Below are 19,241 nucleotides of genomic sequence, written 5' to 3'. Positions count from 1 at the left end.
TCAGGCCAGGCAGACAAGGCAATGCTTTGTAAAAACTTGCAACAAATGACTCTGGTTTGCTGGTTTAAGATGGTCTAGCTTTTTTCTAAGCCTGGCCTAGATCAGACTCACTGAAAACTGATCTAGACAACTCTAAAACAAGCATTTAAGGGCCGGCATACCTGCTAAGACCAGCGTGGACTGGTTTGTTGATGTTTATGTTTTATTATTATTTTTGAGACAAGATTTACATTTGTAGGTTAATGTCAAAGCAACTTTAATTGCAACAAATGTCTCTAGTGTGCTGGTTTAGGAAGGTTATATCTGGTTTTAGTTGGCTAAGATGGTGCTCAGCTGTTTGTCAATCTAATTTCCCATTCTGACCCATTTAAAATTGCTGTAAACCCATCTAAAACCAGTCTGGTAGGGCTTGTATGTATTTGCTAAGACCAGCAAACCGACTTAAACTGGTTTAATTAAAGGAAAACCTGTGAGTTTAGTCAGAGTATCCATTAGGAAAATGAAATCTGCCCTTCTTAAATTTTGTTTTACTAACGTTTGGTGGTTCATCGTAGTTGTGTAATATCTTCATGTAATATCTTACAAAAAAATAAATAAATAATAATTTTGGGGGATGGCAATTTAGGTAGTGAACTGTGAAAAATAGTTCTGACAAAACACTAATTGTTTTAGTACTGCCTACAGTGACAATGAACCTATTTCAGAAAAGATTTTTAAAGTTTTTTTTGTCGTATAACGTCATAAGATAGTCAAACATGTCGCTTGTACGACAGTTGATTCAAATTCAACCGCGGCCCTGTTACAGCGCTTTGCAACCGTGAGAGGGGCGCGACAGTTCACGGCACTTCTTTACGGCAGCCGTAAGATGTTTCGTTGCTTTGAACGCCGATCCAGAACAGCAAAGTGACGATAACAGAAAAACTGAAAGCCACCGAACACAGACAATACGGCCCCAAGGAGCAGCATTTATACTCAGTTACTTGCCACACACCGATAAGTTGTAACCTGAGCTGCTCTTTTGAAATCGGTGGTTGATATTTTTGGGTTTTTTACATGAGTCGTTAGCCTCTCACTGCAATGGCCTCCGACAGCAACATGGACAGAGAAATGATCTTAGCCGACTTTCAGGTGGGTTTCCTCACATAAATATTGTTAATCTTTGATTTCCTAAGCTCTGGATGTGTAGAGCAGACCCGTTCTTGTGGCTGCTCAGTGATAGCCGGGTAACGGCTTTTTAAGTCACTTCTTTTTGTTGACATCTCTCTCCGGGTGATCAGCTGTCAGTGGCTTTGTTTAAATTATTCAGCAAAATGAAATCTGGAAAACGCATGACTAGACAAAATATCAATAAACCGCCTAAAAGACACTATTTTGGTGTCGTCTGCTCATCTGGGACTAGAAAACATAACTGGACTGTCATCTGAAGCCTGATCTGTTTTTATGACCCTGTATTGGTCAGAAGCTGTCATATGACTCTGTACGGTTCTCTCGGTTTCTACACTGCCATCACCTGTCACATTCATGTTTTTCAGTTTGTTTACCTTAAAATTGTAAATATGAGGCAGTTTATGAATGTTGACAATATGTGTTTTGATTTGCAGACTGATTATTTCATAGAAACTGAAAGAGATCAGAAATATGTAGCTATTACAAATAATTTGAAGGTTGCTTATATACACTGTTTCATTGTGACTATAAATGTACAGGTTTACAATAAACATTTCATAAAATTTAATAGCTTTTCCTGTTTTATATTGAAGACAGATTTAGCGTGACCTTACGTCATCTTACCTTAAGGTGTGTGTGTGTATGTATGTATGTATATATATATATATATATACTGTACATGTGAAAAAAATATATAAATATACATATAATATTCAGTGTATAATGCGTATTTATGTAGTGTGCAACAAAATAGAAATTTATTTATCATTCTCAGAAATGTATTTTTGGCCTGTCCTGTTATTCCGTTCTTTTAATTGAAAAAGAGGACTTTTTTGTTTATGAATTATGCAAAATCAAAACCAGTTTGTTGGTTTTATTTCAGGCATGTACCGGAATCGACAACATTGCTGAGGCGATCACACTTCTAGAACTCAATAACTGGGACTTGGTGGTAAGATGCTCTTTTTTTGTTAAATCTGTAATTCTAACACACAGCTAAATTTGTTTCAAACCACAAACAGTTTTAACAAGGGATTGTGTCTCCTGTTTATTGTTTGTTTGTGGACTGTTGTGGTACACCGGAGACCGAGCCACTATGTTTAGTACAAAGGCTATTTATTGGTACCATTGTTCACAGGACATTCTGGCACAGTTCTGTAAAACAGAAGAACCTAGTTTGACATTTTTGTAATTCAAGGCTTTATTTTTATTTATATGTTTGACACTGTGAACAATTGGGTTATGATTGGGGGCTTCATGTATCTAGTTTTTTTTATGGGTCATCAGTAACCATTCTGGCTCTTATTTTTAAGACTTTGAGTCATGATTATGTAGTGGTGTCATTTTAAGGTATGCATGAGGGAATGGTTCAGATAATATAAATCGTTATAATGAAACAAACAAGATTGTAGATTGTTTTATGTACAACGTGGCTGAGTTGTCCATTAAGGCGAGAAATCTACTACTGTTAATTGAACATGGGGGATGTTCAATTAACAGTAGTAGATTTTTCGCCTTTAATGGAACCAAAGATTCCCTCCACCATTTACCCATAGAACCACTAACAGTATGGGACAGACAATACAACATAAACAACAGGTATTTAATTTCATTTAAACTCACAATCATAATAAACTTGTATCAGTAAGCAGTCTCTGTGTGTTTGTGTAAGTGTATTGATAAACTTAAGTCCATTTAAATTTGTGGTCATTCTGTGACTGTCACGCACTGCACCTTAAAAGCTGTTAAGAGCTTTAAGCCACATACTACATCAGAATGCGCTGCACTGTAAAATTGTTACAAATTGTGAAAGAGTATGACATTCAAGCACATAAACAGTCTATTTAATACTGATCCAATGATAAAACATTAGTAAATTTTGTTTAGGTTTGGTTGTATAAATCACTAATAACTAATCCTTTGTGAAAACATGACTAAGTTTTAATATTGCAGGATAAACTGGAATTTGATATTATCAGTTGACACCGTATGATCATGAACCATTTCTATCAATTTGCAACTTTAATTCAGTCTGATGCAGTCTCACTGCTGCTATTCCATCAAGAATCCTCAAATTTGCTTTTTTGTTTCATTTATTTTTTCTATCTCTAATTGTATGCTGATTATGTGATACATAGAATAACATTACAGTTCATACACATTTCATTTTAAAGAGCACTGCAGTAATGAAATGCATGCCCAAACAAGGGACAAGATCTGTACCTTTTTTCAAGCAGGAACTGTTTCACTCCTAGTGAACAAATAGTAGCTCCTTTGTTGCTCCTACCGTGCAGAGCTTATGTGTCTAAGTGTCTGTTTCAATCGATAATGTTGTTTGAACAGACAGTAATGTCGGCTGCAGTCTAGTCTGCAGATACGCAAACCTTTTTATAGCCTTTCATCTTATCTTTTGCAAACAGGTCATTTACACAGATCAAAACGGTCCTAAAATACCTTATTGCAGGAGCCCATCCCTCCCTTCGAATACATGGTATGGCTAGTCTTTTTACAAGCATCCTGGTAATTTATAGTCTGGTATATCACCTTTCATTCACCGCAGCACAAACAATTTACCTCTAGAGCCTAAAAAATATGCAGCTGTGACAGGTGTCACACCACAGACAAAGGCAGACGTGAAGAGCTTGTTTTGATTGGGTGAATGTAAGAGAGGGCGTGTCCTCTAGCAGTTTCCTTAGTGCAAATTTGCATGAGGGACTGCATGTGACCCACTCTCGCCCCCAAAATAGGGTTCAAGCCATCTCGTATTTACAGACAGCAATGACGAAATAAAGAATGCAGTGTCAGGGCAGATCTAAAATGACTGTTCTCAAACAAAATGAAGAAATTGTGGTTTTGCAGACAGATTTTCATCCACAAAGTTGCTTTTTATCTTTAAAGCAGGCTGTTTTACTATATTTAGCAGGAAGCTGGTTGTATGCTGGCAGCAATTCAAAGAAAACAGGCCCGAGCCACGGCGTGGTTAAGTGCACCTGTGAATATGATGACTCGCTGTTCTACTCAGGGTTGTGAGGTTGATTGAGTCAAAAAATGTGGAGACAGGACAGCCAGCGAGTGTTTGAACACCCCACGCTGAAACCAGGATGTGTGCCTCACACAAACACTGCGCTGCACCTGAGCAAATCTTTCATGAGAAGTCAAATGGCCTTAGATGTGTAGAGCACTTTCTCTACATAGTTGCATGCGTTAAAGGGTTAAAAATATCTGATGTTCTGTCTCTACAGCAGACAAAACATCATTTCTGTGGCCTCTATTGGCATGGAAAAAATTTCAGAGCATAGCAAGCATTGCGATGTACGTCTCTGTATACACTTTGTTATTTGGCTCAATCAGAAGCCATTCCATTCAGATCTGTATCCACCAAGAGTAAGTCTCCTTATCACAGTCTGGCTCCAGAAACCACTTGCTCACACACGCACAGACACAACACATCAGGCCCATCTCTGTGCATTCCACTTCAGTCTGATGAGAGAAAGAGAGGGGGAAAAATGTGGCCCACATTGCTGGAGACGCTTGTGTGTTTTATGTTAGGGTTGCCGTGTATCTCTGTTATTTGCATTATCATCTTAAAAAAGGGTCAGTATATTTAGACCACTATTTATTAAGGTAATCGATGTGAAATTTCAAGTAATGACAGCACTTAAGTCCTGGAGTGTTATTTAATATATGCTATGTCATATTGTAAGTTTTTTATTAATTAACTATTTATTATATACTACTGTTTAAAAGAAAGTACAGTAAAAACAGCATTATTGTGAATTTAAATGTATTATAATTTTCTAATTTTATATGTAATGTATTATTTATTTATTTATTAATGTAATTCAATCCTGAGATGCAAAGTTAATTTTTTCAGCAGGAATTACTTCAGGCTTTAGTGTCACATGACCCTTCGGAAACCATTTGTTTACAAGAACATTTTGAATGGTAGTGTAAAATAAATAAATCTATGAAAGAAGAATTTTTGACCTCATTAGTCAAGAGTTTTTATGACTTTATTAATTCAAAGACTACATTTGTGCTAGCTGTGTTACATTGCAGGATTATTAACATAAACTGCAAACAGCAGGGTGATTAACACAGCTCCAAATTTGCATACTGTGGAGTATGTTCTGTGTTACTTCTCGACCATTCATAAACAGTTTTTTTGCATACTATAAAGAAAGGAAGTACACATATCCAGACATGCTGTGTTAAAACATCAAAGAAATTCTGACTAGTTTCATCACCTAAAATGTTTTCTTTTATACATTCACACACACACTTACTAAAAGGTTTCATGTTTGTCACTTTTTATTTTAACTCAACCCAACAGTTATTTCTTGTATTCATCAATAATTTGAATGCTCATTAAAATATATTTCTGTTTTCTTTGTAGGCAGCCATCAATGGAGTGATACCACAAGAAAATGGGATCTTGCCAAGGTATGATGTTGATTTGTTGATTCTTATGAATCTAAAACCATCAACTCAGGCTTTCCTTTAACAAGATTACGGTAGAGATTTCACTCCATTGAAATGCATGTGGAAGTCTTTAGAGTCGAGATTAATTCTGTTAAACTCTAAAGACGGCACATTACCAGAATCAAGACCCGGCTGAGCTTGATGGCCCGAACGAGGTGGTTACTGTTTTCATGCCCCTGTAAAATGAAACTGGCCTCCTCTCAAAAAGGGCATTCGTCTCTAAGCTATAATGAGACCCAGCTGTGGCTGCTGCTGGTTCCCTGAATGTTAAGGAATCGAGGGGGAAATGTCAGAGCAGCGTGTGTTTCGGCTTGTAGGGCCTTTGGTAGAGCTCTTATCATGTCTGCTCATCTGATTAGTCAAATCAGAAGTCTGCTCTTCCATTTTATGTCTGGCTAATCAGAAAACTAACTACTGAACACAAAATCCTGCACTTTAATATTACTCTAGCTTCATTTCATAATTGACAATTATGTGTAAAGGAATCAGTGAAGATCTCTTCCATAGTTAGCCTATGTGGCCACTTCAATGTCTGGTGCTGCCTAGTGTAAGTGGACATTTGGATAAAATAAAGCACAAAATTGAAATCTTGAGGAATTGTTACATGACGGGACAAAGCAATATTGATATGATCCACTTTTATCACTCTAAAGGTACTCATAGTTTCTGGAACGCTATAATTAGATCACAAATAATTACATTATTATAAAGTTTGTATGTGTAGACATATACACACTGAATTATAATCTAATGTAATTTTTTTGGATCGACAGTTATTAGAAATATGACAGAGTTTTAGATTTTAGTGGAAGTTCACTAGACCCGTAAGACATTATTTATGATTTTTAAACGCAAACTTTTCTTGTTTTTGTTCTTATTATTATATATATTTTTTGTATAATTATATTACACTACCGTTCAAGACTTTGGAATTGGGTAGATTTTTTTTTATGATTTCAAAAGAAGTAAATGATGCTGCCAAGGACTGCATTTATTTGATAAATAACCCATTTTAATATATTTTATTATATAAAATGCCATTATTTATTGCTGAAGTTTCTGTATCCATTACCTGTCACAGTGTCAAGTGATACCTGAGAAAACGGTGTTGAAAACAGTGCTGCTATCATTGACAATATTCAAAAGAACAACATTTATTTGAAATAATTTTTTTGTAACAATGTAAAAGTATCTTTCTTTCTATCTTTCTTTTTTTCTTTCAAAAAAAAAAAAAACAGACCCCAAACATTTAGTGTATATATAGTGTAGTATTTTTTGTGCATCACTGTAATGTATTAAAATTTATTCTATATTTATTGTACAACACTTTGGTACCATGTCTTAAAACCATACTTTTTGCTACTTTAGGGTTAGGGTAAGGAAAAAAATAAAAAAACACGAGGGGAGGAAAAAGAAAGTGAGAATTAAAGTGTCTAAGTGTGTTGCGGAAATAATTGCGGTGAAATAGCAGTGCAGAAAAGGCTGTCATCTCATTTCCCTCTGGAAGTCTGCTCCCCAGCAATTACCCCCTTCGTGCCATTTCAACACCAGAGTCACAGGAAATCAAACAATCAAGTTTACTGCGGGGGTTTTCATAGCGGTTGGTTGATGACCTTGTTAATGGAGGAGAACAACCAACAAAGTTGGGAGCTTTTTATAGGACTCAGCACGGAAGTAGCCAAATGTGGGTTCTGTGCTGCTGGCCACATTGCAGTGCGATAATACAGTGCCCTAAAAATAATGTTTAATGGGATGTGTTTGTGACCAGCGTTAGGATTATTTAGATGCTCACCACTATTTCATACATTCAAGTTTTTCTTCCCCCACCCACCCCCATCGTTCTTTTCCCAGTGTCTTTAGTTTGGTCCGCTTTGGATCGCAGTGATCTCATTCATGGTGTGTGTAGGCTGAATGTAAAGCTTTTCAGCATTCCATCGACCAATTAAATTCTGCCAGTTGCATTGTGGGTAAGAAAAGTAGTTGACAGCTTTCATTGTTGTGCACTCTTCACTGGGTTGTGAAGGTATATAGAGGGGCCAACCACCTTGGCACAGCGTTGGGCACTAAACCGTTGACACCCACAATTGAAAATGCAACAAACAGTTCTTGTTGTTTGTCTGTCTCGCTTGAAGAGTTTGTAAAGTGTTACACTACGCATTTAGCCGTATTGAGATTTCCCTCAGTCTCCTTAGCCTGAAAGAGAGAGAAATTGAACAGAAACGCACACAAACACAACATAAAAAAAAAAATCTAATCCAATAACAGGAATTGAAACTTAGAGCAACAAAAGGCGTTTGTGAACACTCATTGTGTCCGCCGTCCATTTCTCCTTCCTCAACGGTCAGCGCTCATGAATGCACCAGAGTCTTAAGAACAAATATATTCAGACGGAGCGCGATCTGTGACGGTTTATTTAGAGGGTGTGTGAATGCAAGAGCTTGGACACGAGGACATGTTTTTCTCAAAGGCACATAATTATGAATGGAGCCTGGCATGGCGACTTCCAGCCTGTGCATTCAGTGGGTGGCTGGCACCATACTGCAGGCTGTAGGATGGCACGGTTCACTCAAGTGCCCTCCATTGAGTCGCCCGCCGCCAGCTGGATCTCTGCTCGGCGGGACCCGGAGACCTACATGCTGCTGCCAAGCCAAACGTGTGTGCAGACTGCCATCTAGACGCTCACTGTGGAATAACTGTTGACTGAATGCCAGTGTCTGAGAGAGGGGAGAAGAGAAAATATAGACATTAGTGGGTGAAAATTATATACAGATCTCAAGATTGTTTAAAAAATGGGTTGAATATGCCGCAGGCTGTGAACTCTTGCAGCTCTGCTCTAGAAAGATTTGTATTATTGACCACTCTCTCATATTACCATGGAAGAACGAGCATCTAGATTTGTTAATAAGCTTGATGTAGCGTCTCATTGGTGAATTTCTTTTCTAACCGCGTCAACTTCACAAATGTCATCTTGTGTAGGCCGAACTCTGAAATAAGTATAAGGGAAACCTCATCCTTAATGTCTGAGGTTTTACCGGATTTGTATTTTGTCATCATCTTGGCCTTGTCACATGCTCTTTCTTGGTTTTCCAACGAAAGATGCATTTATTTATTTTAAGCCTCACGTTTTATTTTAAAGGGACAGTTCACCCAAAATGAGCATTCTGTCTTCATTTACTCACACTCAAGTTGTTCCAAACCTCTGAGTTTCTTGTGCTTAACAGAAGAAAGAAGGTATTTTGAAGAATGCTCGAAACCAAACACTGTTTGGTTCCCAAAATGAGTGCATGATGTATAGAGTGAATTAATACATTTTTGGGGTGAACTATTCCTTTAAATACTATGTTTCTTTTGTTCTTAAAGTTATAGTAAATCTGGAAATGTGGAATTTTTACAATTGTGAATTCCAGGCATATAAAATTTAATAAAAATTAGTCAATTCTTAAAAATCGTTGTCATTCAAATTTCTGTATTGATTCTGTTTTGTTTTGAATGAGAAATGGACCAACGATTTAGTTGTTATTCTGTAATAATTTTCCCTCCAGTAAGCTGTAAACCACTACGAATGGATTGAGTCAACAAATTCTGGAATTAATAATTGATATCATTCTGACCTGTATGAATGATGTGTTCATTCTGTCTTGAACACCTGACAGCTTAGGCAGACTTCGTGAATTGTTTTTTTTTTGTTACAAATGGTAATCACACAGCTCCTATATTAATTTGGATATATAAATGTCCAAATTTATCCTCATATATACAGCAGTGTTATATAATACATAACATATCTCAACTGCTAATTATATACATTATATGTATTATAGCACTGCTGTTATCTGCTAATATACAACAAGGCATAAATATATTATAAACATTAACAACCAGCTTTTCTGTTTTGAAACCGCATTTATTGTGAAAATCGCTATACATATAAACTTGACTTTTCTCATTTTGATTCCTCATACAAAGCCGTCATTAGAAGACTTCTTAAATTTGAGAAACAAGTCTGTGATTGTTTTTCATCATGTCTAGTTGTTTTATTATAAATATTGAATTGTGTGACTATTTTGACCTGTAGTTGTCACTGAGGCTGTTTTTCTTTTTTTCTGGACATTTCTTTAATTTATACATTGTTTGGGTTTTCCTTTTTGTGTCTAACGGGTTTCTGAATGCCCTAGGAGCCTAACGTCTTTAACCTTTTGGCATTGTAATAAGGTGGTATAATGTCAGGCATTGTGTGCTGTGCCTGGCCCCCCGCTCCTGCTCTTACGGCGATATGTGCTGACCCTGGAGGAGAAGAGAGGAGCCTTTGTCCCGCCAGCGCTCAGAGAAAAGACATTATTTACTGCCACAGGGGAACACGGAGGCACGGGGGAATTCAGCCATCAGCCACTGAGAGAGAGAGTACGACATAGAGAGAGCAAGTGCCAGAAAAAGCCGTTTTGTGTTCTTAGCAGAGAGAAAAAAAAAAAGGGGGTGATTTTCTCTGGGTTGGACAATCGAGCGTCTGTTGGGCACTGCCCATATTATTATACCAGTAAAGCCTGTTTACACTGAGTCTGATACTGTTTGGATTTCAGCACTGCCACCATTGTGTATCATGCAGAGTGGTGTAAAGAGGTGCAAGCTTATCTGCTCTCTCTCTTTTCGTCTCTCCTTCACTTTATCTGTTTCTCTCCCTTGCAAGTCTCCCTTTATAAAATCATCAAAAAGTTTACTATTTGAATGTTGGAGTATTAAGGAAACTTTTGTCTCGTCTCCCGAGGCCATAGATGGGTGCATGACGTGCATGTAAAACGTGCATGACGTCTAAATTAATTTCTATAAATCAAATATAATTTCATTATATGATTATGAACAAAACAGTATCATGTATTTATTCATTGCTTAAAGGGGTTATATGATTTCAATTGTTTTATTTTTTTAATTTTTCCGTTCTCTTTGGAGTATTACAAGCTCTTGGTGCATAAAGAAGATCTGTAAAGTTTCAAAGACTAAAGTCTCAAATTCAAAGAGATATTCTCTATAAAAGACTTGTCCATGCCCCCCTGAAACGGCTCGTTTAAATACGCCCCCACATCTCTACGTCATTATGTGGGAAGATTTGCAAAACGCTGCCCAAATGTGCACACAAAGAAATAAGGACTACCTTTTATTCTCGCTGTTGCCGCCAGCGCCATTTCGTGGAGAAGCTGTGTGTTTCATTGTGAAAGTGAAACTACTTTGTTTGGCCTTCCAAACGAAGTGGCTGAGGAAATACATCAGCTTTGCATTGTGGATCTCCGAATCGGCTTTCACCGTGGATGAAGAGTCCAACCTGGGTCCATCACATGTAGTTGCCACAACCCCCGGCCACTCTTTCGTATAATCCGCTGATAAAAATACAGTATAAGTCATTATAATCAGTAATTATGTTCCCACTGGATGCAACAACTGCCTCGTTTGTAATGGGCTTTTTTGTTTTTGTCCTGACATGCCATACATGCCATAAAAGTATATGTTGAGGAGCATAACATTTCCATCAGACACTTGAAACACTTGGCCAGTCACAATGCACAGGATAGCTGGCCAATCAGAGCACACCTTGCTTTTCAGAACAATGAGCCTTGTAAAAATCTATGTGTTTCAGAAGGCGGGGCTTAGAGGAGAAACAACAATGTACAGTATGTCGAAAATAAATAGTTTTTTTTAACCTTAAACTGCATAAACACATTTCATTACACCAAATAAACTAAATAATGTTCTTGTCTAATGTTCTATGAATGTTAGCAACCTCATATGACCCCTTTAATACAAAGAGCAGAAGCGCAATTCACAGATTGCATTTAAAAAGATAAGAGATGTGGTAAAATGGAAAAAGCTGAATATGGGTTCTGGGTGAATGGCTTGGTTTCGGTTTTAATCTAATTAAGATTGTCTCGGCATTGTGCTACTATATTTTTCTAACATGCATAACGCAGCAGCAGCACATCTCGTGGGCTAGACTAAGAAAACATGAAAATGCAACGTCACTTACATCATCACCACATCTCGTTCAATTGCACCGTTTTTGAATTCAAATGCAATTCTTTTTTAAATTCAACTAATATTCATTTTTTATTCACAATCTCCTCATCACAGGCAGGCACACATTTCAGAATGTGTTTGTGGGCTGTCTGTGTTATTCATAGCATGTGCCTATATCGTGCGCTATATTGAACATTTTTTCTATCATTATCGATGAAGGTGTACCGTCGATAAATACTGATACCGTTTTATCGCCCAGACCTAGATATATGTTTATGTGTATGTATATGCATGTATACAGTGGGGAAAATATTTATTTGATTCTCTGCTAATTTTGTAAGTCCACTTACAAAGTTCTGTATTTTTATGTTAGGTTTATTTTATCAAATAGAGACTAAATACCAACCAAAGAATCCAGAAAAAAACCTTATATAAAGGTTAGAAATTGATTTGCATTTCAGTGAGTGAAATAAGTATTTGATCCCCATCAACCAGCAAGAACTCTGGCTCCCACAGATTGGTTATGTGCCCATGTGGAACACAGATTAGTCCTGTCACTTTAAGGAAGTTACTTTGCTGTGTGTAAGACATCTCTCCACACTATCTGTATCTTCCATTTCAACTTCTCCCACCACCATGGGCAAGATCAAAGAGCTGTAAAAGGATATCAGAGACAATATTGTTGATCTGCACAAGGCTGCAATAGGCTACAAGAACATCAGCAAGAAGCTTGGTGAGAAGGAGACAACTTTTGGTGTGAATATTCGGAAATGGAAGAAATACTAAACAACCATCAGTCAGCCTAGGTTATGAGGTTTGTGCAAGATCTTCCCTCATGGAGTAAGGATGATCATGAAAAAGGTGAGGGATCAGCCCCGAACCACACAGGAGAAGCTTGTTAATGATCTTAAGGCAGTTGGGACCACAAAAATAAAAAAAACGGGCACTGAAATGGCCAGGGCTGGCTACATGTGATGTAAATATTATTGCAATTTAAAATCAATGTTTTCTGTTTAATGTATTTTAAAATGTAATTTCTTCCTTTGGCAAAGCTGAATTTTCATCGTTTATGTATATAACAATTTTTTGTTATGATGGAGAGGTGGTTCTCGTAGACATTTTAACATTTAGCTAATCCTCATTTTTCTCTTTCCTGTGTAGTCATTTCTCTAGTGAAGCATCTCAGACCGGCCCCTTTGGACCCCACAGCCAATCAGAAGCCACAGCACCTGCACCCTCAGCCCCACCTTCTTCAGCATCAGCATCAGCATCAGCATCATCATCTTCCTCACCCCCATCCTCATCCAGCCAAGCCTTCTGCCCTGTCCAACCCTCTCGGCACATCGTGGAACGGCAGTCGCGGATGCTCAGCTTCCGTGTGGAGTACAGACAGCGCTCCACAGAAGTGGTGCTGGAGGATGCCAGCACAGTCGGTGAGCGTGCACAGTGTTTTGATACATTAACACAATATACATGATCATTCAGTCTTTTAGTAGTAGGCCCCTCACTGGCCCACATCCAAAAAAAGAGTCTGTATATCAGTGCTGCTCTTACAAAGGTAGCAAACATGATTAGCACTGGAATTTCTCAGAAGTACACGTCATACTGAGCCAGAGCATCTAGCAGCAGGTTTCATGTGCTCTGTTAACCACAATGCTGACAGCTTTCTCCATTTAGATTGGGGATTTGTCAAATAGACAATAATTAGCATGTCATCTGCAATAATTTACCTGTTTTCTCAGAAGTGATTGGAGCATTTTCTTGGTAGATGTAGATAGTGAGCTTTGATTTCTTGGTATGACACAAGCCACTGAACTGAACCACATACTGTTTATGTGACTATTTCTGTGAATGAAAGTTGAATCTTATGTTACAAGCAAAGTCAACAGGAAGATCTGTGAGCTGCAGGGTGTGTGGCACTCGGCAAGCCATACAAATTCAATGAAAAAGGAAGAAAATCGCTGCTGTGCTTTTTTGGTGATGGTCTCATTGTAGTCTTATTGGTGTGTTAAACACACAGTGTGTTCTTTTTTTTTTAGGTACTTTAAATGTTTTTTTTAAATAATGGATGATTTTCTGTGTGTGGTGCCACCATGGAGAAATGAGGAAAAATTCCAAACACTAAGAACTGATGTTCTGGTGAATGCTAGTCTGCGTTACAAATATACATTTAATAGTACACATATACTTGCAGGTTTGAGAAGGGACTTTTTTTTTTTATGTCAAATAAAAAAAAAGAAATTTAGCAGCTTGGCTCTTGAACTGGCTAAAGATAAGTGCTTTACTAAAACGTGACAAAACCATGACAAAACTAGACTAGATAAATGCTGTCCTCTAGTGGTAACATACTAAACTGTCATAAAAATGTAACCTATTCTTATTTCTTTCTCTCTGCAGGAGATATTAAAACTATTTTAGAGACTGAGCTACAGGTGCCTGTCTCTAAAATGCAGTTAAAAGGCTGGAAGAGTGGAGATGTATCTGACAGTGTAAGAATGACACTATAGAACACATGCTGCTGATGTTCAGATCATTGCTGTATTGATTTTTTTTTAAATACATAATGGTGCATTAATTATAATTTTTTTAAATGTAAATCTTATACATAGGTCTAAAATAATTTAAACAAGTCGCAAATACATGGTGAAAATTGTGACTGCCATTTTGAGGGTTGGGGTTGAATCTAAAAATATCTGTTTTATTGTTATTATTTTATCGGTAAAATTATTTGTTTTTTTTTTCTTCGTTAAATTACTCTTTGTAGTTTTGCTTATATGTTGTACTTAGAAAATGGCAATTTTGAAAGTATTTATGCTCTTTTTTTTTTTTTTTCACTTTCTCTCAGACTGTTCTGCGGAGTTTACATCTGCCCAAAAACAACAGTTTATATGTGCTCACCCCTGATATTGCCCCTTCAGCCAGCACCAGCCAGAGCAGGTATGTTTTTGTAATGCCTGAGCATCCATTTTCTCCATTGACATTTGGCATACTAATACATTGGATTTATTTGACTATTTAACTCAAACTGTGTTGCTAAAAGCTAAAACAATGCTAAAAACAAGCAATATACGTGCACTTCCTGGAGTATACAAAAATGAGCAAACAGGCTTGACATGAGCTCTTCTAACTAAAAGGTTGGACATCCATTCCTGCAGTTGCCATTTATATATGAGTGGCCCATCTCTTTATATAAATATATCTCATATTGAAAGACTGAAGTTAGTTTTTTTAGGAACCTCAGAATCTAGGTTCATCCCATCATCTAAAAGCTGAACATATATTTGTGCGAAACTTTAAAAATATGGGCACAATACATTTGTGTACAAAATCCTGTTTAAATTAGGTTGATGGCATCAAATTCGCAAGATATAGACAAGGAAGTCTATAATTCCATAATGTGTTTAATATAATGTGTCATTAAACACAGCAACCTGTGAATTGCAGTCAGTAGAAAAAGATGTTTTTTGGCAACAAAATGTTGTAGTTAACACATCTACCAGCAGGGGATGACTGGACATTGTTAACCAGACAAACCTTGATCCCTTGCGTTTAAGATAATTCCAACACTCACCACTAGGTGGCGTTGCAGGACCACATTTTCGATAGAAATATTTTGATTGTAAGGCATTTTATTCAAATGAAGAGCTTTTTTCTTTTATTTGTGGTTTTATTTATCTAATTTATAATTTGAAACCTTTTAAAAGGTTTGAGATAAGTAAGATTTAAAACAAAATCTTTTTTTTTTTGTGCATCAAGGATGGATTAAATATATAGAAAGTGACAGTCAAGGCAATTATAATGTTTCAAAAGATTTACTTTTCAAATAAATGATCTGTATATGTTAATAATCTTTTTAACTTTGTTCATCAAAAACATTGGTTTCCACAAAATATATTAAGCAGAACAATTTTTTTCAACATGGATAATAAGAAATGTTTCTTGAGCACCAAATCAGTATATTAGTGAAAGATTTCTGAAGGATCGTGTGACTCTCAAAACTGGAGTAAAGGCAGCTGACACATTCTTTTATTTTTTTCAGCTTTTGCAGGAATAAACTACATTTTGAAATATATTAAAATAGTTATTTTAAATAGCAATAATAATATTACTGTTTTACTGTATTTGTGATCAATTAAGAGACTTACTTGAAAGAAAATCTGACTGACCCATAGCTTTTGACAGTTTAGGAATTTAGTAACACGTATGTGAATTTAGAGATGCTGTGACTCGATATACATAAAAAAATAAAAATATAGTTGATTATCACCCTATTTCTTTATTTAAATAAGCAAGGCGTTGACATTGTGGTCAGAGCAGTGTGGTTCAAAGTAATAAATGAAAGTTACTTCAATTAGAAAGGGTTGCGTGTGTGTGTTATATTGATGTGCATGTGTTTGTGTGTGTAATTATGTGTTGATTAGCACTGCTGTAAGCCCCGGCGGGAGGTGGTGGCGGCGTTGCCGTCGAACGACTGGGTATAAACTGGCATCTCTGTCAGCTTGTGTGGACACTGTACTCTAGAGTGCGAAAACATTCGGAGAAAAGTACTAAATGGGCTGTAAACTAACATTGTGATAACAGTACCCTCCAAAGCACATCAGCACTTCTTTTTTTCTCTCAGGTTATTTGGCACCTTTTCAGATGCCTGCATTTCATGTGGTCCAGAGGCATTTTGTACGTGCATGTGTGTTTTTTCTTTTAGCTTTCATTTTGGGGATTGCAACAAAAACAGACATTACGGTGACGTACCACATGCTATTGTGGACCACATTGCTGTTCATGGGTTTAACAGATCCGTCGAGATCAAATATATTACTGTGATCCTGACAGCTGCTCTCACTCATTTCGTTTTTCTCTATCGGGCAGGTGACGTGCCACAGATACCTTTTCACCTCTGTCTCTAAATGGCACAATATCTAATATCCAGCACCTACTAGAGCTCATCATCACTGGCAGGCTCTAATTATTTCACATAAACTATTTTAGAGGATTAGGAATAGGAGAGAAAAAGAGAGGGCCGGTGTTAGTGAGGTGTGACCCTGTTGTTGCCCGTGATTGTCCTCTCCTGTTGCAGTGAGAAGAGGGCTTCCAGGAGGGTGAGCAGACTAGCTGTTAACTGCCTTTATAAATAACTGTCACAGAGAGATGGAGAGAGAGTGAAGTGTTCCTCAGCAGACTTCGCTCCTGCTGTACTGCTGTTCTTTGGTTGAACTCTCAGGGGCAGGTCAGATGCCGTTTTCTGCTCAGGCATCTTTACTTACACTTATTTTAAACCTGGCTTGAGCAGAACATCAGTGTTTCTGTGTGATTTAGCAAATTAATAGAAAGAAACTGTGTGAAATGATAACTGGGTCACTTCTGTTATGCAGTACTTTTTTCCTGTCAACATCAAGCATGTCGTAATTTATTGAATAAAATGTTTAATTCATTTTTTTACACACAAATTAAATTAGCTCGCATTTTGTAATTACCAAATTACAAAGTAGCAAACAAAATGGCAAATATGAAATAAATGTAATTTCACTCTAGTATTAAAAGGCACTTAATTGGTATGATTTTTTTACAGCTTGAATACAGCAAGAGGTTGGTAAGGATTGCCTGGGAGAAAGAAAAATGAAAAAGTATTGATTTATGGGAATCATTTATTATTAATTATTCAATGATTTTTTAAATTTATTTGCTAGGTGTTTTATTCACAAGTACTGGTAATTATAAAAATAACAATACACAATAAAGTAAAACAAAGTTTTAAGCTCTCAAATGCTAATTTTCCATTGTTTAAATAATCCAACTTGATTAAAGTATTTTTGTTGTGATTATTATGTTACTGAAAGACATATTTACATGTTCATTTAAATGTTGCTTTTATCAGAGAGGGTGCCCTTGGGTTGTTCGATAACAGTATGAACTTAAATATGGCAGTCTTGTATATCCTGTTACAGAAATAATTTCCTAAATTATTATTTATTATACATTTTACGTTTTGCTAAATTTAAATGTTACTGCAAAACATGAATAACCCAGTTGCCATTTACAAAACTGATGCTCTGGTTCTAATAATAATAATAAAAAAAACTAACAAACACATGCCTTGCAGAGTTTGGGGTCCTTAATATATATATATATTTTTCATTTATTTATTTATTATTTTTTTTCTTGGAAAAAAAGAGAAATTAATACTTTTGTTCAGCAAAGATGCTTTTATTTGATCAAAAATGATATTACAAATGATTTCGTTTAAATTATCTTCGTTTATATAAAAAAAAAATCACTTTTTCCACAGAAAAGTAGCACAAGTGTTAACATAGATAAAAATGACAAATGTTTCTTTAGCAGCAACTCTGCATATTAGAATGATTTCTGAAGGATCATGTGACACTGAAGACTGCAGTAATGGTTGATTTTATATATATATATATATATATATATATATATATATATATATATATATATATATACATGCATACATACATACATACATATAAAATCAACCATTACTGCAGTCTTCAGTGTCACATGATCCTTCAGAAATATATATATATATATATATATATATATATATATATATATATATATACACACTTTTTATTATAATTTTCTTTTTTACAGTATTTTTAATCAAATGCAGCCTTGATGAGCACAAGAAGCTCCTTTAAAAGCATTAAAAAGTTCTCTATCAGCTTGTTTTTAAATTAAAGTGTGTGAGGTCTCTGGATGCAGGCTGTGAACAATGGGACAGTACTCAACAAATAAAAGCCACTGTAGGCAATTACTGCAAAGCATACCTCAGCACACCATATCCAAACATATTAATCAAAGTCGTCTTCACACTGCGCCGCCTGCCTCATTTTCTTCTCTCTGCTTTGAATGCAAATACGCCACAGGCTTTGGAGCTTTCAAGACAGACACTCCATCCAAGGTAGTTACAGAAATCCAGTGACGAGCCAAGCTCATCTCACTCGCTCTCTCTCTCGTGGAGGTATCCAAACCTTTAATCTCCAGCATAAATAATGGAACTTTATGAATAATTTAAAACGAATCATCTATTTCTGTTGCTTCCAGGAGATGTGTGTGTTTAAGGTTATTTTAATTTGAACTTCTGCTATTTCAAATACAAATGAGCAAATGAGTCAGTGCGCATTTGGTATTTATCTCATTTTCTGCATCTGATCTCCTGTGAGACTTGGGGGCCCGAGGAATCTGCTGGTTTTGGCAGAAAGGAAAAACTGTTTAAACTACAGCAATTAGTACTTCGACTTGTCAAAGCTAAACAGGCAGTGCAGAGAAAAAAAAAAAACATTTTGAGTAAGTGGCGGATGCAAAAATAAAATTTGAAAAGAAAGAAAGGGTATGTTTTAGTTTTTTGGGTCTTGGTACAGGTCAGCATAAGTGTGTGCGTCTAAGAAATTAGAGCAAGAGGTTGGTACTGCGGAATGAGAGGAACGAGACGGTAGGACTTTAATAAAGTCTCAGTCTTGCAGGTTTCTGAGACGGCAGACTTATCTCTGAATAAAACCAATCTGCTCTTCATTTACACAGTGGTTTATTTCTTGTCTATAGCAGCCAGTGACATTCTATTTCCAATGCCT

The 19,241-nt window shown here is 36.4% G+C and overlaps 1 protein-coding gene across 2 annotated transcripts in view; it reads left to right on the top strand.

Moving 5' to 3' along the window:
- The first annotated feature begins 812 nt into the window (after window positions 1-812).
- faf1 (Fas (TNFRSF6) associated factor 1) overlaps window positions 813-19,241 on the top strand; it is a 66,482-nt gene continuing 48,053 nt past the window's right edge. Inside the window, exons 1-6 of one of the 2 annotated variants that reach the window (XM_052563700.1) lie at window positions 813-1,128; window positions 2,051-2,119; window positions 5,564-5,610; window positions 12,814-13,085; window positions 14,050-14,141; window positions 14,498-14,589. In XM_052563700.1, coding sequence (XP_052419660.1) covers window positions 1,078-1,128; window positions 2,051-2,119; window positions 5,564-5,610; window positions 12,814-13,085; window positions 14,050-14,141; window positions 14,498-14,589 — 623 coding nt within the window. In that variant the 5' untranslated portion in view covers window positions 813-1,077. The remainder of the gene's footprint in view (window positions 1,129-2,050; window positions 2,120-5,563; window positions 5,611-12,813; window positions 13,086-14,049; window positions 14,142-14,497; window positions 14,590-19,241) is intronic. The other variant, XM_052563699.1, reaches the window with a different exon arrangement.

The sequence above is a fragment of the Carassius gibelio genome, chromosome B8 (genome assembly GCF_023724105.1).
Source record: "Carassius gibelio isolate Cgi1373 ecotype wild population from Czech Republic chromosome B8, carGib1.2-hapl.c, whole genome shotgun sequence".
Classification (NCBI taxonomy): Eukaryota; Metazoa; Chordata; class Actinopteri; order Cypriniformes; family Cyprinidae; genus Carassius; species Carassius gibelio.
Note: the sequence above shows the minus strand (reverse complement) of the source record. Positions and strands in the feature narration are given on the sequence as shown.